At 46.9% G+C, this 26,731-nt stretch overlaps 1 protein-coding gene across 8 annotated transcripts in view; it reads left to right on the top strand.

Annotated features, from left to right (window-relative positions):
• The window catches only part of MGAT5 (alpha-1,6-mannosylglycoprotein 6-beta-N-acetylglucosaminyltransferase), a 557,249-nt gene that overhangs the window by 337,658 nt on the left and 192,860 nt on the right, over positions 1 to 26,731 (top strand). For 5 of the 8 annotated variants that reach the window (XM_078070704.1, XM_036106945.2, XM_078070705.1 and 2 more), the window contains 2 exons: positions 6,751 to 7,130; positions 24,236 to 24,400. In XM_078070704.1, coding sequence (XP_077926830.1) covers positions 6,890 to 7,130; positions 24,236 to 24,400 — 406 coding nt within the window. In that variant the 5' untranslated portion in view covers positions 6,751 to 6,889. The remainder of the gene's footprint in view (positions 1 to 6,750; positions 7,131 to 24,235; positions 24,401 to 26,731) is intronic. The other 3 variants (XM_078070706.1, XM_036106948.2, XM_036106949.2) reach the window with 1 other exon arrangement.

A 26,731-nucleotide genomic window follows, 5' to 3' on the forward strand; every position in this document is an offset into this window, starting at 1 on the left:
TTCTCCTTTTAACAACATGAGACCTCCCTATTTAGAGCAAGAATGTCCCCCCCAGACCATCTCTCTTCCTTAACACCAGTAATGCCATCAATGTATATTTTTCCTCCTATCTTTGTTTCTGCCAACCCCTGGAGGTTGGTGGAACATGGCATTAGACTTACAGTCCAAACTTAAAAACAGTTGCCCAAACACTCAACATTGATCTTAATGCAAACTGAGAAGTAGTAGGAAATTGTTTCAGAGTTAAATCATTAACACCCTCTAAAGACGCTTGTTACTGCTTATAATAAGTCAGACAAGAAGCCTCTGAAACTTACAGTTTAAGACTGGCCCTCATCAGGCATTTAATTACGCTGTCAGTTCTCTGTCATATAATTTTATATGAGTAGGTATGTGGCTCTGAATTTTCTAGAATAAGCAAATGAGACCACTGCCAAGCATTCATTTCCTGACCAAATAGCATAGAAATTCAAAGTTCAAACTCCACGCATACAGAAGTAGCTAGGAAAGTTTTGTTCTGAATCTCGACAGTGTAAAAATTTTTCTAACAGATTTTTTTAAAAGAAACTATTTTGAGCGAAGGAAAACAAAATTCAAATGAAAGCATCTGAGGAACCTCAGAGCTAGAAACCTCTCCCGGAACCCTGAAGTCCTTTGAGACACGGTTTGAAAACCAGGAACCCAGATCCTTCAGTGCCTACTCATCCAGCTCTGACAGTGCTCTGTGCTGCTCCAACTTTCCCCACATCAGACATACGGACAGCGAGACAGACACGCTTGTCTAGGGTCACACAGTGCCAGTGGGTGGAGCGAGCTGGAGATCCCAGATCTCCAGGCCTGGGAGCAAGTGCTGGTTCAGTTCTTCCTCACTACCCCTTCTGGTGTCTTCCTGGGATCCTCTTGGTTGACCAGTGATGACACCAGCAGCCTCCCCCAAGGGTCCCGCCACCACCTGCCACTGCTTGTTTGCCTTCCCATCTCTTGTCTTAGATACCTTTTCATTCCCACAATCACTGCCCCTTCTGGGAATTTGGTCAGAAGTTTTTTTTTTTTTTTTTCCTTTTCTCCTCATACCTAACTGCCACCATATCCTCTGTAGTTGAACCCCATCTCCTCAAGGGCACAGTGATTTTCCACTGCTGTGTGACAAGATCTTAGGGCAAAACCTTGTGACAGGTAAGGGACAAATACAGACTTGGAGTGCCAGGGTTCTCTCTGGTTCACACCAGAAGGAGGTCTTGGGGATCATTGCTCACTTGTGTTTCTTCATCTCATTTCCGCCATCCTGCGCTTCCATCTAGCAGACACTTAATGACCATCCACTGTGGGCAAGGCATGGCCATTCCTGGCATTTACCGTCTTTGGGACGCTTACGCCCCCTATAGGAGAGATGAAAGGAAGGATTATCCTATAGAGTAGTAGGTAAGAAGCCCTTCAGAAGAAGCACAAACTGTGAGTGTTCCAGGGAGGATGCTCTGTCTTCAGATGAGGGAGCCATGGGAGGCTGTATGCAGAAGGTGGGGTTCAGTTGTGAGATATGGGTGGGATTTCCCAAAGCAACGTGGAGGAGCACAGCTGACTTAGGGTTTCTTGAATGTTACTGCACAAGATGAGGCAAAAGTTTGGCCCATAGCTGCTGGTTATGGATAGATAGGACACACTTCAAGTGGTCAGAAGAGGTGTGTGAATGACTGTTTGAGCACAGCTGTCCCATGTAACTGTTGGGCCAGCAAGCTGTGAGGGGATTGGTCTGTGGGGCTGCAGGAAAAGGTGACATCTCTGGTTGGGGCTGGTGTTGCTCCTGAAGGGACAGGCGTTTCCAGCTTCACTCATCGTCTGAAGAGAATGCTCCTGATGTAAGAAATGGGTCCCTCCAAGGATGTTGGATAGGCAGCTGCAGGAACTCCTTGTTTGCTCCATCTCCCCTGGAGCTGGGCTATTGTTCTGTGTGTTCTTAGATGGTTTGAGAAGTTGGCATCTGGCAGGCAAAGCAGGCCTTGCCTTGAAGGGCCTGTGAGGTGGATGGGGAGCTCTTAAAAGCAGCCATGTCTGGTAGCTGGTGGCAGATTTCTTCGTGTAATTTCCTTTGGTAGTAGGCCTGTGGTTAGCCCTTAGTCACGGGACAGCCCTGCCTTGGCTGGGCTGTGGGGAAGAGGGGAAGGGGTGGGTCCTTGCGGGGGCTGCAGGGGCCCCTGAGGCTCATCTGCCTGTCTCCTCATACCCCCAACTTTGGAGGTGGACTTGCTCTCTTTTTTCTTTTTTCAGGAACAGCTTTATTGAGATACGATTCATATATCCTATAATTCTCTCATATAAAGTGTGTAATTCAGTGTTTTTAATATACCCACAGAATTGTGCATCCATCACAATTAATTTTGGAACGTTTTCGGTGTGCTGGGTTGTCACCTCCCAATTCCCGTTTTCACAAGCCCAGAACGATGACTGTTGTACTTTCTGCGTCTATAGATTTGTGTCCTCTAGACAGTGCATACAAATAGAATGATACAACATGTAGTTTTCTGTGCCTGCCTTTTTTCACTTTGCATAACATTTTTAGGGAGCGACTATGTTGGAGCACATATCAGAACCTAATTTATTCCCGTTGATTTATTAGTATGCCATTTTATGTGTTTTTTTGATCCGTCCGTCAGTTGATGGACATTTGAGTTGTTTGGGCTTTTTATTTGTCCATTATGAGAAAGGTTGCTATGACCATTTGTGTACAAGTTTTTGTATGGACATAGGCTTTCATTTCTCTGGGGAGGATTTCAGGAGAGGCATTGCCTGGGTCACATGGTAACTCTGTGGTTAACCATTTGAGGAACCACCAGACTATTTTCCACACCAGCTACATCGTTGTACATTCCCACCCGCCAGTATATAAAGGTTCCAATTTCTATACATCCTCACCAACACTGGTTCTGAGCTCTTGTTGAGTATAGCCATCCGGGTGGGTATGAACTGTTATCTCACTGTGGTTTTAATTTGCATTTCCCTAATGGCTAATGATGTTGTGCATCTTTTCATACGCTTTTACTTTTTAAATTAAGAGAACTGACACATTTCCGTGCCAAAGATCTTCGATCAGTTCTGGAAAGGGGGATGCCAGGTTTTATTGTGTTGAGGAGTGAATGGGGAGGAGGGAAGTGAATGCTGCTCTTTTAGGAAGTACAGGAATAGAGGAGGTGCGGATGAGGGTGGTTAGTGGCAGTGGTGGGCCTAGAAGCTTACCTCATCGCCGACAGACTTGGTGCAGACTTCTTCCTGGAGGACAGATGGCGTCGTGGCTCAGGCTAGCATTGCTCTGGTGAGTAACAAGGCCTTCTGAGAGAGACTGTTTTTGTGCCTATCGGCTCCATTTTGCAAGAGGATCCAGCTAAGTCTGGACGCAGGCAGAGTCTTAGCCAGATCCACCGCTTTTTGATCACTGTTGTTCTGCAGCCTCTTGATGAATTTTGGGGCCATCACTGATGATGATCCTTAAGTCCCTTCTGATCATTAAGCACCTTCTGGTGAGGATTGCTGTCCTGTTGTGCCCCCCACCCCCCACGCTATTACTGTGGGAGTTAGGGGCGTGTCCCAGGTAATGGTTTTAAAACGTCTTTTAAAATTCTGTTACTAGGAATTGTAGAGATGAGTTCTAATTCAGTTCTCCGTGTGAGCTGTGGGTATGCTGAGATAGCTGCTGCTGTTTCACACCGTAGATTCCATGGGAGAAAAGAATATTCCTGGCAGTTCTGTGGTTACTTAAAATCTGGGCCCTCAGTCATCAGAACCATTCTCTGAACTTGGAATGAGGGCTTTTCACTCCAAATTTGTGAGTCTCTGAGCTGGTAGAACTTAAGCTTGGCTGGGTTTCTCGACATCTTCTTGCCACTCAGATGTGCCATCTGTGGGTGGTTCTGACTGTCCCCAAGGCCAAGGTAGAGAAGCGTGCCACCTTCTGCTGAGGCCCTTGGACCTGGCCCTGCCCTTGCTTCAACCTTGCAGCCTTGAGCAGCTGCTGCAGGGGGTTAAATGACGAAGTGGAGTGGAGTTTCCTGTCTGAAAGTTAACAGGTAATTCCTGTATGCATTTGGGGTTCTCCCCTAAAGTAGTAAAAGAAAATTGCCCGCTGACTGTCATTTTTAGTATAGCGTCTAGTTTACTTGCCCTGGGAAAATCCCTTTGGCCCTGGGGTACAGTTGACTCACTGGTGTGGATTATTGAACAGGAAGCATAGCCACTTCCTAAGGACCCAGGGGCAGCCCCCAGTTGGAGAGGTGGCTTTAAAGCATCAGCCCCATGAGGGGCTGTTTGTTGAGTCTCCAGGGCCCGACGGCAGCATGGACTCAGTATATACTAGAGAATGCGTGCAGGAAAGAAAGAGGTGCAGGTGCTGCTCACGGAGCCCTCGTTTGGAAGGGCCCGATAAAGAGCTCTAGTGCCTGGAGGACACGTTGCTTGGTCAACAGGTGGTTCGTTGTGTCCTGGGGCCGATGTCTTTCTCTGAGAATGTACGTGGTGGTGGGGGGCAGGGGGCTCCCTTATAGGATGTCGCGGGATGCCACACAGAAACTGGCAGACAATCTATATAGACAGACAGGTGTTTTAAACTGTGGACTAGTAAGGGACATCATAAGCTGCAGCAATAGGGAAAGCTGTCTGGAGCCGGTGTGAGTGGAGCTGGGGCTTGGGGAGCAGGCTGGGTTTGGATGATCCGTGTGATCTGCAGAGGGCCAGCCAGGTAGGGAAAGCAGCGTGAGTGAGTACGGGGAGACCGTGAAGGAGGATGTGCAGGGTTATGGTGACAGCCGACCAGCAGGTGCGGAAGGTGCGGCCGGGCCCGAGGAATCGCAGTGACATGGTATTGCAGGAGGGAGTTGGAGCCACGCTGTGTAGACGGCACAGTGGTACTGCCGTAGTGACGACATCTGTGGGCCTGGCTCAGCGGCTCTCAGACTGGAGCAGGCATCAGAATCGCCTGGAAGGCTTGTTGGAGCACAGGTGGCTGCCTGCGCCCCACACCCCCCTGAGTTGCTGATTTAAGTCGGTCTGGGTTGGGGCCGGAGACGTCGCATTTCTCACTGGTGTTTCTGCTGTGGAGTTCGGGACCGCGCTTTGAAGAGCCACTGGCCTAGAATTCAGGTGTCGGTGATCTTTTTCTGTTAAAGGCCAATAATAAATGTTTTAAGCTTTTGAGCTACATAGGATTTCTGTCACATTTTCTTCTTTGTTGCTTTTTACAACCCTTGAAGCATGAACACACACATGTCGGCCATGGATAAGAAGGCTGGTGGGGAAAGATGGGTGGCGTAGGGAAGGCAGGGCATGGTATACACAGTCCTCGGCTGTCCCGAGATTACCCCTCTGCCCCATAGCTGGCTGACTTTGGGTAAGTTAATCTCTCTGGGCCTTTGTTTCCCATCTATAAAACAGAATGATAGTAGTAGTTCTTACCATCGAGGACTCCAAGAATTCAGTGAGCTAAGGCACAAAATGCATTTAGCACGATGCCTGGGGCATACCTAGGATTTATTTAGCATTTACTATTCGTAGCACTACTACCAACCACTGATGGCCGTTCATAGGTGAGGAAAACAGAGAGGAAGACCAGTGCAGATCCGCCGCGTTACAGATTCTGAAAGATAATTGCTCTAAGATCTCGCCATCCTTCCTTCTTAGGCTGCTTACAAAGAAGAATACTTAGAATGAAAACATATGCACCCTCTGAATCGTCCCGCATGGAGACCATTGCTCAGCTTTTCCCCTGGCACACTTAGAAAATGGTGCCATTTGTGACCTGGCTGGTTGTTGGACCCAGGACTCTGGTTCAGGGGGTAGAGAGTTTGGCCTACTTGTAACCCATTTGCAACTTCTGCTTCGGCCTCATGTTTTAGGAAGAATTGCTTTAAGACCTTGGCCCAAATAGGGTACCCAGTAGGATCTGGCTGATGAGTATTGAAACTGTGCCTTTGTGCCCTCTAACCTCGTATTTTGCCCATGGTGTGAGTGAAAGTGAGAACTATAGGAAAGGAGTCTATCATGTGCGCCATGTTTCCTGCACTGAAATGTGCAAATGAGTGGTGAGGTACCTCTTTCACTCATGGCAGCTCGAACAGGAAGACCGCTGGGTACCCCTGGCATAGCCTCTCTGCACTGGTGCCTGGGTAGAGGCCGCCTGGTGGCCCCGAGAGCTTTGGCTCATCTCTCTCCGGACACTGCTAATGCAAGCTGGCCGTGCTTACGTAATATGGGGGCTTGCTCCCCTTTCCTGGTCTAATGACCCCTGAGGAGATGCCTACTCTCTTGCTCACCTCCCCAGCTGCATGCGCTAATCCTTGCCCCACAGCACATACTAATGACTTTCTAAGCTCAAATTACAGATGCACAGAAGTACCCAGTGGTGCTATGACTCCGCCCTCCACTTGGGTTTTTGCTGACATTCAGTGAAATATCCTTCCATCTCCTCCCCACCTTGCAAAACAAGCTTCCTGTTTTGAACTTGGTCCAGACTGGAACAGCCCTGCTACACCTGTTAACATAGGCAGACACACATTTCCTCCTCTGTATTTGTGCAGCTTTTTTGTCGCCTAGCCAGATTTCCCCTCTCAGCTTACAGATCTGGAATCATAACATAAGATATTGAACCAGCAAATTAAGAAAAAAGGAAGTTCGCATTTTGGAGCTATTTGAGTGAAAACATAGCTCCTGGTTGGTTTCCCTGTGTTTTGCCACGACCACTCTGCTAACTTGCCCCCTTCTTCACAGCAGGATGGAAACGAGGAAAGGAAATCGGCTGACGCAGGAGCCAGAGTGAGACCGACGAGCCCACAAATCCAGCCTGCACCATGAACTTGTGTCCTTCTACGTTTTAGGAGCCAAGGGCAGGTGAAGTTGCTGGAGAGCAATGGCTCTCTTTACTCCGTGGAAGCTGTCCTCTCAGAAGCTGGGCTTTTTTCTTGTGACTTTTGGCTTCATCTGGGGTATGATGCTCCTGCATTTTACCATCCAGCAGCGAACTCAGCCCGAGAGCAGCTCCATGCTGCGTGAGCAGATCCTGGACCTCAGCAAGAGGTACATCAAGGCGCTGGCGGAGGAAAATCGGAATGTGGTGGATGGGCCGTACGCCGGCGTCATGACAGCGTACGGTAAGCGCCGGGCTCCTGGGGCTCCTGGGGCTTCTTCACGGAGTGTGGCTTTGCCTCAAAAGGACCCCAGAGCCTCGCCACCTTGGTTTTGTCATGGATTGAGTGCATCTTTTGGCACTGACTTTGCGGCATTGAGTTGCACGCAGAGGGACACTTCTAGAAAGTTAAAGCCATGCCCTTGGGGAGCCTCTAAGCTCTTGTGCCCAGGGACTAACACCCAGCCCCAGGAGCAGGGGGGCAGAACAGTTATTAGAGCTGTTGGTTGGATTTGCAGCTAGCTCTTCTTCCCTTTCTGGATTGCATGATCTCATCTGGGAGTATGATCAGGGAATGTAGAAAAATATTCTCATTATCTTTCCCTAAACAAAACTTAATTAAGGTGGGGTGGGGGTGAGGTAAGGAGGGTGGGGAGGAATGTGGGCAGGAATGAGGACTGGGGGGGCGGTGGGCAGGGTGAGGTAAGGCGGGTGGGGAGAAACTCCAAGCCAAGCGTGTGTCTCCCTCAGGCCAGGACGTAGGACACTAGCGATTACGTGCTGGCTAATAGCTTTCCTCTTTGGCTTCTTGAGAGTTGACTGCTCTTGTTCCTTGCCCTTGTCTCTAACTGCCCTGACTTCGGAAGAAGTCTCACTGTACGTGTTTTTTTGTGTTTTGGTTTTTTTTTGTCAGGTACCTAAAACTGTTTTAGAAATGAGGTTGAGTGGAAAAAAAAAGAATGCATACAGAATATTACTTATTTTTCTTTTGGCAAAAGTTATGCTTAACATAGAAAAAGTTGGAAGCTATAGACATGCAAAAATAAAACCCCCAAGAATAAAGAAAATCACATATAAATCTACTACTCTAGGAAATAACCATAATTAACACCTCAGTGTATACTTTCTGCTATATTATATATACACACAAAAATATACGTATATATGCAAAATACTTTAAAAAGCATAGATGCACAAATACAAAACAGAAATTGTAGATGAAATTTGGATCCTACTGTGTTGTGGGGAACCCACCTCCCAGCTCTCCTGTAATGACCAAGGACTTAATCCCTAGAACATGACCTGTCCTATTGCTCACTGACAAGTCTAGTCACTGAACAGAGACCTTAGTGGCCTCAGGGTTTGGGACCCTGAGGTGTAATATAAATGAGATGCAAGAAAGGGGTTGGTTGAGGTGGAAAATGGTGGTGTTCCACCTTGTGACCCATCAGTCATGGACTCTGAAGTATATGGAGTTCATATGGTGTTTTCCAGAAAATGATCAGCAGCAGTTGGAAGCTTGAGTTCAAATGCAAGAAATCATACTTAGTTTTACATAATTTTTTTTTGTTTTTGAAAGGATCCAGGAAATTTGGTTACTTTTAAATTTCATATATAAATTTTTGGTAAGGAGAAAATGGTTGCTTTTTTTTTTTTTTTTTTTTTTTTTTTAGAGAGGTGGGGTAGGGAGGGGAACAAAGGGGATGGAGAGAGTCTTAAGCAGGCCCTGGGCCCAGAGAGGAGCCCAACACGGGGCTCGATCTCATGACCCTGAGATCGTGACCTGAGCTGAAACCAAGAGTCGGACATTTAACCGACTGAGCCACCCAGGCGCCCTGAAAATGGTTGCTTTGAACACACAATGTGGAAATTCTTTTTCAGTGCCTACTGTTGGAATGATCACACTTCTCTGCTTTTTATCTATCTGATTTGGCGGTATCTATAGGCATCGGTTTTCAACATGTCTAAATAAATGTCCCCCCTCTTTTTTTGATCTGATGGATTAAAAAATGAGACTCCAATTTGAGAACCCATATTGAAAAACAACTAGGTAGTTTTTCAGAGGGTGCATTTGAAAATTACTCATTGACTTCAGTCTTCTGTAATATTTCTCAAATACCACAGATAAACCATCAGAAAGAATAAATGAAACTGTCACCATTAATGTCACTCATGTGCAACAAGTAAATATAGCCAGTAAAGTGGACGCTGTTTTTAAGTTTCTGGTTCGGTACATTCCATGTTAAATATTTTGGGAGAGAGAGTAGTCCGTTAGTAATTTCCTCCTTCTGTTGATCTCAGTCTGTCAAACCTTTTCCAGGGGAAAGAAGAAACCCCACAAATGGTAAACTTGTAGACTTTAAATTTTCCTAGTTGTTTTGAGTGTTCGTATTTCCTTTGTTCTGCCGAGCATCTCCTAGGCTAGGCTTCCTCGACGTTCTCGGGAGCAGTGATGCGGTCTTAGCTTTCAACCTCGCAGACACTATATGCTGTAGAAAGTTAGCAGAACCCCAGAGCAGTCTGTTAGAATTTTGGCCACCGCGTAGGAGTTTGGAGCTCAGAGGAACTACAAAACTGGGTTCCAGGTGAACCTTAACAAAGTCATTCTTTTTCTCAAAAACGGCAAAGAAACAACCCAGCAGGCCCCGTCAGCAGATGTAACACACGCTGCTGCTTTTCTCTTGCGTCTCATCGACTCGGCATGTCAGTCAAAGTGCTCTTTGGGGCTGAGTCTGTGGAATTTAATTGGACTGTGCATATGTGCTCGATGCACTGGGACCATCATGTGGCGAAATACCACTAAAACAGGGTTTGTCATGTCAGCACTCTTGGCATTTGGGGCTAGATAATTCTTTGTTGTGAGGACTGTTCACGCGCTGTAGGATGCTGAGCAACATCTCTGGCGCCTGTACCCACTAGAGGCCAATAGCACCCCCCTAGTTGTGACCATCAAAAATGTGTCCAGACATGGGGGGTGGGGTGCAAAACTGCCCCCCCCACCTTGGAGGACCGCCACGCTAAGAGTGAAACCGAAAACACTAACAGCATCTTCTTAGGGATGTTCCCAAGCAGATAGCTAGTTTTTGTTATTAAAAATTTGTCAGCCTGGCCTCCATTTCTCAGTTCTGGGCACCAGCGACTGGGATTGAGCAAGATGATGTGGTCCAGGGTCAGTCATGGGAAGCTGGAGAGCCTTTCTGACGGTGTGTGCTTCCCCTGGAGTCCATCGGTACCAGTGGTGGGCATGTCAACAGCCAGGTAGCTCTGGTGGTTGATGTCAGGAGATGCAAAGACCACAGGATATTCAGTGGTTTGCTGGGCTGGCACAGTGGGGGTGAGGATGCTTGAGCCAGTGGTTTGCAATCTCTTTTTCTGTCACAGAGGCAGCCCATGTACAGAGCATGCCTAGATGCCTGCCCTGAGAGAGCAAAGAGCTGATCCTGTATGGCTAGGATCTGTGTCTGCTCTGAGTCAATCCCATTATTAGACAAAAAAAAAAAAAAGAGAAAAAACACCTCCTTTCTCCCATCCCCATTTGGCATAATCAGAGCCTATTAGGATGCTATAAATGTGTCTTCAGTAGCTGGGGCAGGTATTTGAAGAATCCTAGTAGCTGACTTCAGATTATTACTGATTTTTTAGAATCCCTGACTTGAGATCCTAGAGCAGAAGAGTTCAGCAAACTGTGACCTGTGGGTCAAATTTGAACCTCTATCAGGTTGCATAAATAAACATTGATTGAAACAGAACCACTCCCATTTGTTCATAACAACTGGAATAACAGAAGCATGGTAAAACCAGGATTTTAGAGGACATCTAAAGCACGCTGATTCCATCTTTTGGTAGTCCCCATAGTTCAGTCTAAAATACTCATCAATGAGGTCATGTCTCTCCTTGACTCAACAATTCCGCAGGACTCCCATGGTCTAAGGCCTGGGCAGCAAGCTCGCTTTGGCTGAGCCTCCTTTTTTTAGAGGTAAAGTGTTTGGAACCCTCCTCACCCCTTTGTTTGTTGTCTGTGGCTGTTTTTGCACTGTAATGGCTAGAGCTGAGTAGTTGCCACAGGGACTTAGAGAGCCCCAAATGTTTACTGTCTGGTCCTTCATCAATCCCTGCCCTATCCGTAGGGCACTCTTTCTGTGGGATTTTGCTTGGTGTCCTAAGACTCGTTCATCTCTACATTTGAATCCACCTTAAGACATCTTCATATAAGGTGTACATGGTTTCTCTGTCCTCTGGAAATGCTTTTTTTAAAAAATATTTTATTTATTTATTTATTTGACAGAGAGAGAGAGCAGAAGCAGGGGGAGCGGCAGGCAGAGGGAGAGGGAGAAGCAGACTTCCCGCTGAGCAGGGAGCCCGATGCGGGGCTCAATCCCAGGATGCTGGGATCATGACCTGAGCCAAAGGCAGGCACTTAACCAACTGAGCCACCCAGGCGTCCCTGGAAATGCTTCTTCTGAGTGGCAGGTCAGGAGGCTAGCGGTTAGGAGCACGGGCTTTGGAGGCAGCCAGTATGGCCTGGGCCCTCGGGACAGCACACTACTTGTGGAGGGGGTATCAGCTCCTCTCTCACCATGTGATTACGTGGTGTGAGCGAGGTGCGTGTCAGGTGTTGCTGGTTGGACTAGTCCTCAAAACCAGCGCAGAGGGGTGCCTGGGTGGCTCAGTCATTAAGCTTCTGCCTTGGGCTCAGGTCATGATCCCAGGGTCCTGGGATCGAGCCCCGCATCGGGCTCCCTGCTGCGCGGGAAGCCTGCTTCTCCCTCTCCCACTCCCCCTGCTTGTGTTCCGTCTCTCACTGTGTCTCTTTCTGTCAAATAAATAAATAAAATCTTTAAAAAAACACCAAAAACACCATCATAGAGCTTGCACACAGTAATCTCCACCCGCCCCCCCCCCCCAAATCCTATTTCTGCTGATTTGAAAAGAGATTTCTGAACTTCTTTTGGGATTTGGTAATTCAGAAGTAGTGCCTGGACGATGTCCCAGGCGGCCTATGTGGAACAGTTGGAGCATTCATTTGTGGGGTGTGGAGGGCGTTTCTGCGCGCCCCTCTGCCGCGCCAGAGAGGGGGAGAGGGGGAGAGGGGCATGTGGAGCCGGGGCCTTCTGCAGCGCGGCCTCCACCGCTTCTCCCTGGCCCGCATCGCAGGGCCCTGCCTGTCAGTGACTGCACGGGAATTGTGTCATGTGTGCTGTCACTCACCCTCGTCAATGCCGTTCTTGTTTCTGAGGTGAATTGATCTCTGTCTCTGATGGCCTGACCCAAATTCTGATTGCCTCTTATCTCCGACACTGGCCCCGTCTGCTTGTGCTCTCTGGGCAGTGAGAGATGGCCTCCCTGCTGCCAGGTTTCCCTCTTGACCTCCTACTCTGCCTTACCTCCTGTGTTCATCCTGCTTCCCTGGACTTCGTGAGCCTCAGTTGTCCCCTTGACTGGCTGTTACCCCTCAAGCCTGGCACTCTGGGAAATGTCTGTGCGCTTTGCAGGTATATGGCAGCATGGTCTAGGGTTTGTGCGTACGGCCAGAAAAAGACAGACGGGGGCCCCTGCTCTCATGGAGGCCATGTTCATTTTGGAGGGAAGAAATACTAAACGAGACTACATTTGACAGTAATTCCAGGAAGAAAAATGAGATAGGGATATGTGATTTTTTAAAAAGTACATGAGGCGCTACTTGGAATGAGAAGGTCAAAGAAAGCCTCTCTTAGGAGGTGCCTCGTAGCCCTTCTGACTCCAAGGAGCTGTGGGTGGGGTGGGAGGAGGCCGAGCAGGCCAGGCAGAAGGCAGGGTGTGTGGCCCAGGCCTGCATGTGCACTCTAGGGGCAGAACAGAGGTTGCTGCGGCTGAACAGCATGAGCAAGGAGCAGTGTGGACGGTGGGCAGCACATGCAGTGGCCCTTTGGGCTCTGGATCTCAGTGTGATAGCAGGGGCAGCGAGGTGCAGGGGGGTTGAGGTTCTTGTGAGTGAGCCTCGCCTGCCCCTGCCGGGGGCCTTGGCCCCTCCCTATTATCCCCCCCATCCCCCCACTTAACTCCTAGGCTGGGAAGAGAGGTAAAGAGGAAGAAGTTCCTCCTGTTTCCTTAAGGAGGTGGGGCTTGCGTCCTCTAGGCCCTAGAGAAGAAGGTAGTGTTTTTGGTTGCTGGTCAGAGGGCAATGCATTGGGTTTCACGTGGCCCTTATTGGCCCGGGGATGCCCATTCCTAAGACATTAACATCATTTGGGGTTCTCATAGGCCAAAGGGACACCCCCACCGTGATGCTGGTATGGCGGCCTGAGGTAGCTCCTGGTCTGTGCTGCAGACCTGGGTAACGTCTGGAGAGTCAGAGGAGCTCTTACGAGTGTTTTGTTCCACCCCGCTATGAAAAAGAAGACGAAAAATACTTAGGTTGGATTTCACTGGAGATTTAAAAAAAAAAAAAAGCCTGTGAATGGTTTTTTAAAAATTTTATTTATTTGCTTTCTGGTTTTTTTTTTTTTTTTTTTTTGCCTCTGTTCCTACAAATGTGATCAAGGGACTGTTTTCTTGGAGGGCTGGGGTGGTGTGGGGAACCACCATTGCCAAAGTAGCAGCTCTCTACCCTTGAGGGAAACACACTGCTTTGGAGCGACACTGGTAGAAAAAAAAGCGCTGGGCTGTTTGGTGTGTCTGAGGAGGCCATGGTTGCTCTAGGGGGAGGTGGCTGGTGCGATTAAAGAAAGGGCTTACTGCTTTAGAAGTTGGCAACCTAAAACGGGCCTCTCCGGGCTTGGGCTCTTCCAGGGATGTGTGGTGGCAGTCCCCCCGCCTGGCACCCCCGGCAGAGCCAGGCCGAGTTCCCAAGCACGCCCAGTGCGGCCGCACGTCTGAAGAGGGCCTCGGGGGTGCCGTAGACAGGAGAACAGTCAGACTGTGTGTCTCTGGCAGGGATTGGAGCCTCTTCTTCTGCTCCTTTTGTCCACGAGACCTGTCCTTTCCTGCCTCATTGCTGCTTCAAGTCCTGGCTTGAGAAGAGAATGTGCATGAGGGGGTGTGACTCTTGGGCTCAGAGTATCAAGTGGGGTTGCTCACCTCAGTCTGTCAGAATGGCCTGGGCAGACCTCATGCCACTGTGGCCACCCTCAGGAGCCGTTGACCCTTCCTGGGTCTGTCTGGGTACCGCAGCTGTCTTCTGGGACCAGCGGCGGGGTGGTGGCTGAGCATTCGCCTGTCCCCAAGTCTCCACCTCTACTCTTCCTTCCACCTGCATGCCTCCTCTCCCCATAGCTCGTGCCTCCTCTCCTTACGTTCTCTTTCATGATTTCATTCTCAGTCTTACAACACTTTTTTTTTTTTTAAGATTTTATTTATTTGACAGAGAGAGACACAGCGAGAGAGGGAACACAAGCAGGGGGAGTGGGAGAGGGAGAAGCAGGCCTCCCGTGGAGCAGGGAGCCCGATGCGGGGCTCGATCCCAGGACCCTGGGATCATGACCTGAGCCGAAGGCAGACACTTAACGACTGAGCCACCCAGGCGCCCCTCAGTCTTACAACACTTAACCCACCTATTTTCATAACACCTAAACCACCTGTTGTTGCATATTTATTGGCTCTGTTGATCGTCTCTCTCCCCCACGGAGCATGTGAGCTGCCAAAGAGCAGGGATTTTTGCCTCTCTTGTTCCCCACTGTACCCCAGGGCTCAGCACGTGCCTGGCACTTAGTAGGAGCCAGGAGTGATCAGCAGCAGCCCCTTTGCCCCGACTCTGCCTGTGTGGGACAGTTACAGCTGGGGCTAATAGGAAAGTAAAGTTTCTAGTGAGGCTGGAAACGAGAAGAGATTCCCCACGGACTACAGGTCCAGGTGGCTCCGGGTAGCTGTTGTGCTCCTGATTCTGACACAGGAACCAGTGTTTATTCTGGATGGTCGGTAGAGAACGTTTCTGTGTGGCTGTAGGGTTCCTTACTAGGCGTGTGACCTTGGGCAGGTGACTGATGTTTTAAAAGCCCGCTTCCTCTTTTGTAAAATACAGGATATAATAGTATCCTTCACCTCCTAGGCTTGTTGTAAGGCTTACATGTTACAAAGCTTATTTAGGCACCTAGATGAGGGAAATGCGGTCATTGTTGGGAGTTATCAGTAGCCGTGGCCGACGTGTAGCTGTATCTTTTACTCCACCAAAATTGTTCGCCTGAAGTGGACGTTTGTTTATACGTTTGAACATAGGGCTTCAGGGACGTGTTTATGTAGCTGTGCTCTGCGTTTGCAGGGGATCAGACATGAGAGGAAGTAAGCTCTCCTCCAGAGGGAGGGAGGCAGGCTTGCCACCACCCTCCGGGACAAGGACAGGCGAGGCTTGTCCACCAGAATCACCAGGCCTGCCCTGATGGCGCCCGCGCTGGGCCCTGCGCCGGCTGGGGTCGAGAACTGCTGCCCTGCGCCCCAGAGAGATACTGTCTGGCTCTTCCCTGGGTCCCTTTCTGAAAGTGTGTTGGCTCCACAGAGTGACTTTGGTGTTTAAGAAACAGGAGAGGTGATTGTCACCACCCGGTTCCAAAGAGAAGGCTTTCCTTTGTGGGCTGGGAGCTGAGCTGGACTGGGTGAGCTCGCTCGGTCTCGGAAGGAGGGCAGTGCTGGAGGGTACTGTTTCCAGTACAGGTGGTGAGCGGGAAGGAGGAGTGTGCGGTGGCTGTCTTTCCTGATGGGGTGGGGGAGGTGTGGGCGCGGGAGTCAGGTCGGGACCCCGTGTGACGATGGGCTCGACCACTCAGAGCCCGAATCCATTTCTGTTCTGCAAGAAGGACTACAATGCTGGACTCCTATTCCATGCAGCTGGCTGGGTGTCGGGAAGATGAGAGAACAGCCCAAGAGCTCCGTGCTGGATATTTACAGATTCCATAATGCACTTGATATCATCAACAGGCCAAGATGCGATTTTTTTCCTCACATTCTGCTGCCTAGAAAATGCCTGGAAGTGCTAGAGACACCCCGTAGCACCTCAGGAATAACACTCGCTTCTGGAACACAGTGGAGTCAAAGCTGAAGTCTGCCCTTGCAGCCTGACCCAGGAGAGGACAACAGTCAGTAATACTGAGCATCTGAGCTGCCCTTTCTCTTTGAGGTGGTGGTTTAGTGCCCTTTGTGACATGGTGTGGCTCCCTGTGACAGCTGCGGGGCGAGAGCACGCCTGCGACTTTAGGTGGCTTTAAGAATTCAAATGCGGGAATGTAGTGAGGGTCAATCACTGAGCTGTATCTGGGCCGGGGGTTATCTTCTTACCTGACATCAGGTACTTGGGCCAGTATCTTGGGGAGGGTAGAATTCACTGCACTGGAGGTATATTCAAATAGCATTTAAGCCTCCCTGATTGTCAGAGTACTGTGAATATAGAAAATGGAGAGCATGTAGACTATAAAGCAGTGAAAAACCTTGGCGACTCTCGGTCCTTGACCCTGGGTAGGCTTGCTTTCTCTCCTAACGTGAAAGAAAAGAAGTTCATTTTCAACGGAAGCAGCTGTGTGAGTCACCATTTCCAAACTACTTAGCACAAGATAGAAGATGCTGTCAGTACAACACACAAGGGCAAGGATGATGCCACGCCCATTTTTGTACTCTTAGAAAGAAAGAATAAAAAGTAAAATACTCCCTATCCCCAAACCCAGATAAATTTTGATTTCCCTCCAGTCCTTTTTTAAAATGCACGTCATTTAAAAAAATTGGAATATTTTATATACAGCTTTTTAAACTCTTCTTTGTTGTATTTCCTCATGCCATTAGATATTTTTAATGTCCATGCACTTTTTTTTTTTTAAACCATCCATTCAATAAATAATCAGTGAGCTCCTGACAACACCCGGTGGTGATAAACAGAGATGACAAGACACCTGCTCTGCCCTCCCTGAGTTCCAATCTAGTGATTTATTCTGTCTTATGAATGGATGGACATACGTAATTTAATCTTTTTGTTGGGCATTTGGGTAGTGTCCCGTTCTTATCTATAATAAATAACACTACAGTGTCCTTGTACATAATGAATGGACTGGCTTTTGCTTATTACTCTAACTATATTGTCTTTCTGTGGAAAGGTCACTGTGAAATTAAAAATATATAACTGATGAAACTTGACATTCTGGCAGTCAGTGGAAAGGAGAGGTTGGGGCTAATTCTTTTTTCATTAACACCTTCCTTTCTCATTAGCGCCCTGTCTTTGCTGGTTCTCCCAAGCAGCACATGAAGCTGCTCCTCGTTGGCGCTCTGCCTCTGGAGGCCGCCGTGGTGAAGAGGGACTTGGATTAGGAGCAAGCCCAGATGCAAATAATTTTTTTTGCAGTTCAGATGTACGTCCTTGCTCATTGCACGGTTGGTTCTGTGCCAGCGAATCATGCTGGCTACACCTTCAATGTAGCCTGTGGTGGCTGTGCCCCGAGTCCTTGACTCGTGGGCTCTACAGATTCTGATGGAGTGCTTTGAGGACAAAGCCTGGTGAAGGTTGGCCTGGAGGACAGCGGGCTGGATAACCACTGCTTTGGAAGCATGTCCCAGGGGAACAGGGTGGGCTAGCATAGGCCCCAAGTGCCGCCTTTCTGGATCATTCCTCAAATACTGATTGCCTGTATAATCTGGGCACTTGGGGTTTGCTGCCCTGTCTCACAGCTTTAACCGATAGACCTATAAACTGATAGACTTTATCTACCAGCAAGACCCCCCTTTGTCCTGAAATCCTGTCTCCGTGGGCTCCAGCTCTGGAGGCACATCTAGCTGGCAGTGAAATCGCCTTAGCTGTCCTGCTCAAGAATGTGGCAGCATCTTCCAGCCCCTGCTCACCCCCTGGAGGCATGCTTTCTGGAAATGAAAACTCACAGAAGCTGTCAGGGCACCTGTTCTGAGATTTTTGTCGATCTCGCCCTTGATCAAAGCACTTCTAGTATGATAGAAAGCAAAGCTAACTTCCCCCAGAAGGACATTTTAAATGTTTTCAATTGCTTTGATCTCATCTTTGTCATGTACAGTAAGTTTTAGGAATACAGAATTGCGGTAGTGATGTTGGGATTAAATTTTTATGGCTAAGGCTTTGAAGCACAAACAGAATTTTAAAAGCCTGTTAGTAATTGAAAATTGTAATCCTGCTGAGGACACATTTTACTGCTATAATAACTGTAAAACACAGTGATAAATTTAAAAATGTTACACTAGAATTTGAAGGAATATTTTTGCTCTAATTTCTTTATTAAGCTCTATAGAAATTATCCTTGGGTGTGCAGCCTTATTGGATAAATGGATTATCATTAAGACTAAAACACAAAAATGTTCTGGTATTTAAAATTGCAATAAAACAGTTTTGCTGGTTTAAATGTAAAACGCAAAGGTGAGAAATAATTTCATCACCTAGAAAGGTATGATTTCCTTAGCCTTAGCGGCGGAAAGACTATAGTCCATTTATTTGTTGGTTTATTATTCATCTGTTCACTTATGTAACACACACGTAACTGAGTACGTAGTGTGCCGGTTGGTAAAGACACAAAGATGGGCTTGACATCATCTTTGCCCTTGTGTATTTTATTGACATTATCTTTTATCTTATGTCGAACTGTCTTGAAATAGTGACTCAAACAGCTGCTTGTTGAAGATGAACTTCTTTTTTTTCATACTGGAAGAGAAAACATGTCTATCCAGGTAAAGTGCCTAGAAAGTCCAGGGCTTTTGATTGCTTTATATTCCATTTTCATTTTGAGGCAGAAAGTAGGAAAATGCAGACTCTTCGTTATTTTTAGTGTGGGAGTTGCTCACAGAACAGTGACATCAGTGAGTCTTGAGGATGGTTGGGATATGATTTAACAAAAGCACGTGGCAGAAGTGCAGAGGTTAATCCCCGATAAATGTGCTCAGAAGCAGCAGGTCGGAGATGCCTGCTGGCTGGCAGCTCCATAGAGGTTCTTCAGAGGCAGTATGGCACGGTAGATAAGAGCCATTGGATCTGGAACCAGACTGTCTGAGATGGAACCCTTGATCTGCAATCATCCAGGGCAGATTACTTCACCTCTCTGTGCTGTGGTTTCTCATCTATAAAATGGAGATGGGAACAGTAATACGTTCCTCATACTGTCTTGGCAGGACCCCGTGAAGTAACCCGTGAGAGGTGCTGAGGACAGCAGCTGACAGAGCTCAGTCGGTGGTGGTGGTGGTTCAGTTCGGAGCATAGTTGGGATAGTGAACGTCAGCATCTTTCTCATCATCATGACTTCCCAGAGTCGCACCATGTCACATAGTCACAGAGGTCACCCTCTAGTAGGTGAGGTCAGCAAGAGATAGTAGGTCACCCTTATCGGTGACTGTATTTTAGGAATTGAGGAAGACTGCCTTCTTGTTTTTTGACATTTTTTTAGTATAGTTGACACACAATGTTACATTAGTTTCAGGTGTGTGACTTAGTGATTTGACAAGTTTGTATATTATGCTGTGTTCATCACTAGTGTAATTACCACCTGTCCCGTTACATCACTATTACGATGTCATTGGCTATATTCCTTATGCTTCACCATTTACTCCTGTGACTTACTCATTCCATAACTGGAAGCCTCTGTCCCACTCCCCTTCACCCATGTTGCTCATCCCCCACGCCCTCCTCTGTGGCAGGTGTTTGTTCTCTGTATGTGTAGGTCTGATTCTGCTTTTTGTTTTTGTTTTTTTTAATAAGGTATTTGTCCTTCCCAGTCTTACTATTTCACTTACCATAATACTCCCTAGGTCTACCCATATTGTCTCAAATGGCATGATCTCATCTTTTCTTATGGCTGTGTAGTATTCCTTTGTGTACACCACATTTTTCTTATCCATTTGTCTGTTAATGGGCACTTAGATTGCTTCCATAATTTGGCTATTGTAAATAATTCCACAATAAATAGAGGGGTGTTTTTTGAATTAGTGTTTTCCTATTCTTTGGGTCAATACCCAGTAGCAGTATACTGGATTATTACTGGTATTTCTATTTTTAATTTTTTGAGGAACCCATTTTCCACAGTGGCTGTAACCATTTGTATTACCATCAACAGTGCATGAGGGTTCCTTTTCCTCCACATCCTCACCAACACTTGTTGTTTCTTGTGTTGTTGATTTTAGCCATTCTGATAACTGTGAGGTAATGATGTCTCATGGTACTTTTGATTTCCCTTTCCCTGATGATGAGTGATGGTTGAGCATCTTTTCATGTGTCTGTTGGCCATCTGGATGTCTTCTTTGGAGAAATGTCTATTCATGTCTTCTGCCCATTTTTTAATTGGATTATTTGGTTTGGGGGGTATGTTACCAAAGTTCTTTATTTGTTTTGGAGATCAACCCCTTATCAGATATACCATTTGCCAATATCTTCTCCCATTCAGTAGGTCATCTTTTTGTTTTGTTGATGGTTTCCTTCACTGTGCAAACACTTTTTATTTTGGTGTAGTCCCAATAGTTTATTTTTGCTTTTGTTTTCCTTCCCTCAGGAGACATAACTAGAAAAATGTTGTTATGGCCAATATCAGAGAAATTAATACCTGTGCTCTCCTCTAAAGTTTTTATGATTTCAGGCCCCACATTTAGGTCTTTAATTCATTTTGAGTTTATTTTTGTGTATGGTGTAAGAAAGTGGACCAGTTTCATCCTTTTCCATGTAGCTGTCGAGTTGTCCCTACACCATTTGTTGAAGAGCCTGTCTTTTTCCCATTGCATATTCTTGCCTCCTTTGTCATAGATTAATGGACCATACAACTGTGGGTTTATTTGTGGGCTCTGTATTCTGTTCCATTGATCTATGTGCCTGTTTGTTTGCCGGTGCCATATTGTTTTGATTACTACAGCTTTATAGTATATCCTGAAATCTGGAATTGTGATACCTCCAGCTTTGGTCTTCTTTCTCAAGATTGCTTTGGCTATTCAGGGTCTTTTGTGGTTCCATACAGATTTTAGGATGATTCGTTCTAGTCCTGTGAAAAATATTGTTGGTGTTTGATAGCGATTGCATTAAATCTGTAGATTGCCTTGGGCAGAATAGAAGACATTTCAGCAATATTCTTCCAATCCATGAGCAGGGAATATACTATCTTTCCATTTGTTTGTTTCATCTTAAGGTTGATGTGACAGTTCTGTATTCTACCTAGGGTGTGTCCCACCAGTGACTATCACCAATAACTATGGGTTGGGGGGCTCTGTCCCATAGTCCTCTTGCCTTTTAAGAAAAAGACAAAAAGTTGCAGAAGGTTACCAGCCCTCGAGAGACCATCAGCACGGGCTGGGCTCTGTAGCTCCTGTAGGGAGAAGGGCTGATTCCTTCATTGTACTCCGTATGTATTTGTAGCGGTGCCTGCAGAACCTTAGTGAATGGAGGCCACACAGAATGCGAGTTCAGTGGCTGTTCTCACACCTCACCTGTATAAAGGGGCAGTGAGGAAGAGAGGGCTGGGAGCACATGCCTAACTCGGTGGCTCTCAAACTGGGGCATTGGCAATGTCTGGAGGCGTTTTTGGTTGTCACATAGAGGGATGGCTACTGTCATTCAGTCGCCGGAGGCCAGGGGTGCTGCCCAACACCCTTCAATGCACGGGACATCCCTCAACAGCAAAGAATTGTCTGACCCAAAGTGTCAATAGGGTCAAAGCTGAGAAAGCCTGATTTAACCCATCCTAGGGGTCCAGAGCTTCTGTGTCTAGCTCATCTCAATTGCTGGTAATAGTTAAATGCCATTTTTGCCTGTGGACTGCTTGGCTGGTGATAGGACCTTCAGGCAACGAGGCTGGAGGTGGAGGGGCTTGATATCCTGTATCTGAGGGGTGGTTTTGTCACACACTGCAGCCACCTCCCAGTGGCACCACTGCCCCTATCCGCATGGCCGGCCTCTGGCAGTCTTCAGAATTCTGGAGAAGCAGCTGATGCTTTAGATGCACTGTAAGAGCAAAGCTGGTGGCTGGCTCCTCTTTCTGCCAGCGAAGGATGAGCCAGGGGTAGACTGTGAGTCACGCTGACCACGGGACTGCAGCTCCTGGAGGAGAGTGAGCTCATGACCCTTCGATCAAGTGATAAAAGTCCTCCATCACTCAGGAAGAGATTTCTTAAGGAAGGATGAGAGCATTTCCCAGATATTTTTTATTTATATGTGTAGCAGGCAATTATATAGTGCTTATCATGTACCAAGTAGTGTTCAGAACATTTTGTAAAAATTAACTCATGAAGTCCACATAACAATGCAAAGAGGTAGGTTTATTCTTAGCACTCTTTGACAGATAAGGAAACAGGAGTGGAGAACAAGCATGTAAACTGAGAAACTTGGGCTCCGGAGTCTGGGCCCCTAACCACAGTGCTGTGGATGAAAGACCTTGAATTTCACGCTTGGGTTCTTTTTCTACCTTGACTCTTGACTTCTGGCTGAGCTGCTGAGGCATCAGGGAATTAGGCCAACCCTATTCAAGTCCCCATTCCAGTTTATTATCTCTGTAGCCGTGAGCAGGTTACTTCATGTCTGTGAACCTCCGTGTTCTCCTCTGTAAAATGAAGTCATTTTACCCGGAGGAGGTGAAGATAACGTGGGGTTTCTTAGATTTGTGTGTGTGGCATGTTATAGGCATTCAGGAAACACTAGATCCCTTGTGCCCTTCTCTGCTATAATATTTTTAGCCCTGTCGCTCTAATGTTGTGGCCAGTTCTTACCTGTAGGGAAGAGACGGGCTGAAGAGTGAGAAATAGTCCTGGTCGGGTGTTTGTTAGAATGAAGGAACGAACTACTTCAGAGGTTAACATCGTGAAGAAGTCCCATGATCCGTTTGGGGAGAGCGGTGGGGAGGTTGCGCTTATGCCAAGCGCAGAGCACCAGACTTTGAGGAGAGAGGCGTGGGTTTGCTTTCTGCTTGCGGTATTTAGTCTGCTCCAGCCATGCCTCCCATCTGTAAACCGCCAACAACACAAACTTCCAAGTTCGTTACACACCTTTGTTTCTGTTCTGACAACTTCCCTCTCCCCCTGACAAAATAGGACAGCCTGAGTGCCTTCTGGCCGAGGTTCAGGGTTGGCTGGCTATGTTCTGGGGTTGGTGAATTAATCCGGTGTGTGCTTCTCTCCCGGCCAGGTGAGATCACCTACTCAAAGCAAGTTTGCCCTGTTCCCAGTACAAGGGAAAGTGGCAATTTTGCATTTATCTCAGTTCAGGACTTTGCATATCCTGCTCCCCACACGGTGCTCTTCTCCCCTGAACCACTCCCAATTCATTCATGAGGCTGAATTCTATTCACATGGATGGCTAGCCTGGTGTCCTTCTGCTTTTCTCACATGTGCCTGTCAATATATCTTTCTTTGATTATGAGTTTCCAGAGGAGAGAGGCTTAATCTTCTTGTGTGTGTGGAATACCTTGTGTTCAAACTTAGTAAACGCTTATGTATACATGAGGGTAATGTCTGTCTAGAGAGAAGTGCAGCATTTAACCCACAGTCAGGTGTGTAAAAAGGGGAATCAACTCTTTTTTTTTTTTTTTAAGATTTTACTTATTTGAGATAGAAAGAGAGTGAGCGAGAGCACAAGCTGGGGGAGGGGTAGAGGGAGAGGGAGAAGCAGGTTCCCAGCTGAGTAGGGAGCCTGACACAGGGCTCAATCCCAGGACCCCAGGATCATGACCTGAGCTGAAGGCAGACGCTTAACCGACTGAGCCACCCAGGCACCCCATGAGAATCAACTCTTAAATGAGAGAATATCCCCAGCATCTAGAACAGTGCCTAGCACATAGTAGTTGTTTTATAAATATTTCCTGAACGAATGAATGAATGAATCTGGTCTTAATTTAGGTATCTTTCTAAATCTCATTGTAGTTACATCTGAGTTAGAATCTGGAACCGTAGTTTTAAGTATTACCATAAATAACCAACAGAAGTAAAGACTTGGCAAAAAATTGGAATGTACTGGAATATAGAACACTGAAAATAACAATGTACTTGATCCAGAAGGTACTCCAAGATCTCGCTGCACTTTGGGGTTGTCATTCTATAGGTCAGAGCTTCATGCTCTAAGAAGAAGGAATTTAATAGAGTGCTTTGATAGGATGCTAAGTAACACCAAGTTGTCTCTATTGCCCTAGTGCCTGGGAGTAATTTTATGTCACCTACTGCCAAACTCGCATGGCAGAAGAGACCAATGTGTTTTGTACTCTCTGGGCCACTCGAAGATGGCCTCCGTCATCTTTAAGATAGGGTTTGTTCAGACACGTCTTCAAGCAGTACTTCTTGACTGTGCCACTGTTTTTGTTCTTCATGTCAGAGAGAGACGGAGGAGGAGAAGGAGAGAGAGAGAGAGAGACAGAGAGAGAAAACGCACCAGACAAACATACAGAGGCCAAAGACTTTTTTAACTATCTGCATTTTCTTTGACAGACCTGAAGAAAACTCTTGCCGTGCTATTGGATAATATCTTGCAGCGCATTGGAAAGTTGGAGTCCAAGGTGGACAATCTTGTAATCAATGGCACAGGGACAAACTCAACCAATTCCACCACAGCTGTTCCCAGCTTGGTTGCACTTGAGAAAATTAATGTGGCAGGTAAGAATGGCGGTTGTGTGCCCTGACGTGGAGGCTGACCGTGCTTTGACCTGGGGAAAGGATAAAGGGGCACAGTGGTTCTTATTGATATAAATCCCATCAAACTTGGTATGGCCCCTCTAAAGCTGATTTTAAATTTACTTTTGATTAACATGTTAAAAGACTTTTACAGGCCCATCGTGATGTGTAATATCTGGTGGTTTCTGTGACATATTTCACATAATGAGCTCCTGGAATTCACTTTTAACGAGAAGATTCATAGCATGGATAAGTGAAATAGAGAGGTTATCTGGGAAGCTCATGTCAGCTAGAGGTCCTTTCTCCTTCCCATTTTCATCAGTTTCGAAAGTCTGTCCCATATAAGAGATTCTCTCCTTCCCGTTGTTAAAAGAAGAAGTCACCATTGCAGAAAAATGCATCCTGTGTGTACATGGGGAGATGGAAATTCTAGAAATGGGACTGATGAAATAAAGGGCCCCTGCCTGATCTTGGGCTGCTCCTGTCGCCACTCCTGGACACCACCCTGCATTTCTCACTGGGATGCATTTTGTCTAGCCCCCTCCCAAAACTGGAATCTTGGATGAGAGAAGAAGCATAGATTAAAAACAAAGTCCAGATCACGCACAGCCTGGATTGCCCATGGCTTACGTTGGATGCCCCCATTGCACTACCCTGGGGTTGGCCTTCGAGTCCCTGTGGCCGAACCAGGACTTGCTCTCATTAGAGTGACAAAGCAAAGAGCCTGAGGATTAGGATGAGATGCTTTGGGTGAACGGTTGTAAATGAGTTGTTTGCACTCCTGGTGGGGGTATCCAGTCTCTACTTAATGGATAAAATAAGGAGCTGGGTTGCTTTCTGCTACTTTGAAAATCAAATTTAGTGTTCTTTTTGGTTTCTCTCTACCTCTGACTTGCACTGTAGAAATGTACGGACTGAAGTGGGAGGGATTCTTTTCCTTTTCTGCCTCCTGGTGTCAAAACATTTAATTGTTTCCCATTATGCAAGCTTGTTGTATTACCTTTCTGTTCTGTTCTTTGCCCTTTAGCAAGTGTTAAATTACAAAATATATTTCTAATAATCCAAAGTGTCCAACCAAAGAAAGGTATTAAAAATAACTTTTAATTACAACACAGAGGCAGTGTCATCTGGGCCATAAATCCTCTCTTCCCTGCAGTTTCCAACGGCTTCTGTAATTAGACAAGAAAACCTCCCACTGTGTTGAGCTGCTTATTAATAAATGGAACCCATGCCTCTCCGGGCTCCACTCCTCCACCCTTGTCCCCAGCAGAAAATGCTGTTGGAAAGGTCCTATCTGATTTCATGGCAGTTCTACATTGTCCTATTTCCAGAGGTGGAGTGGGGTGCTCTGCCTTGACCTTTGCCGCCTCCTACCGTCTCTGTCCTATACAACCCGTGTAAACAAGTCTGTTGTCATTCTCTGCCTGATGAGGGATCTTGCTACCACTGACTGTCCTGTTTGTGCCGGGCTCACTGGGAGACTAACCCTGCCTGGGCTCCAAGTCCCTGCCGGGTCCAGAATTGTAGGTCGACCTCCAGGAATGACATGGGAGGGAGTTGGTGACTACTTCTTTCCAATGGGATCCCAGCCCCATGTATTGAGTGAGTTAGTTGACTCAGTTAACACATTACCTCTTGAGCACATTCTCTAAGTTGTTGGCTCTGATGGGTCTCCTTTAGCCGTGCCACTGGTATTGTGTTTTTACTAATATTTAAAGAACCAAAGGATTTTGTGTGTTTTGTGGGGTTGGGGGAGCGGGAGGAGGGAGCAGATTTAGAGTTGTGCCTCTGATAATTAATCTCATTCTCCCTCCTTTGCATCTTTTTGTTTGTGAGACACTCTGTCTTTGAAATTTTTAATGGCCAATTAGGAAAATAATCTATAGGCACAAAATCCCATAGACGGTGGCCATGTAAATGGGGGTAGCTATGAGGCTTCTCACAGGAAGGTACATTTTGAAGGTGGGTAGGATTGAGGCATAGGGGCCTCATGAAAGAGATACAGACTCCTAGAAATGGATTGTGACCCCGAAAATAATTGGAAGGAAGGGGAGGAAACTAACATCCAGCAACCATCCAGGAAATACCAGTTACTGTTTGTGACCCTCAGAGGAACATGGTTTTACTCAGTCTTCTCAACATCTAGGAGAAGTTAGTGGTTTCACAGGTTTTTTTATGGAGTTTGAGTGTTTGGAGGGTGGGGGGTACCTTTGGTATTGGAGTCCCTTGAGCTCAGCTTAAGACCAAGCACCATAAAGAGAAGAGTGTTGGCTCTGTCTTCCTTGCTTTCATTTGTAAATCATCACAAATGGG

This window comes from Halichoerus grypus, chromosome 4 (genome assembly GCF_964656455.1).
Source record: "Halichoerus grypus chromosome 4, mHalGry1.hap1.1, whole genome shotgun sequence".
NCBI lineage: Eukaryota > Metazoa > Chordata > Mammalia > Carnivora > Phocidae > Halichoerus > Halichoerus grypus.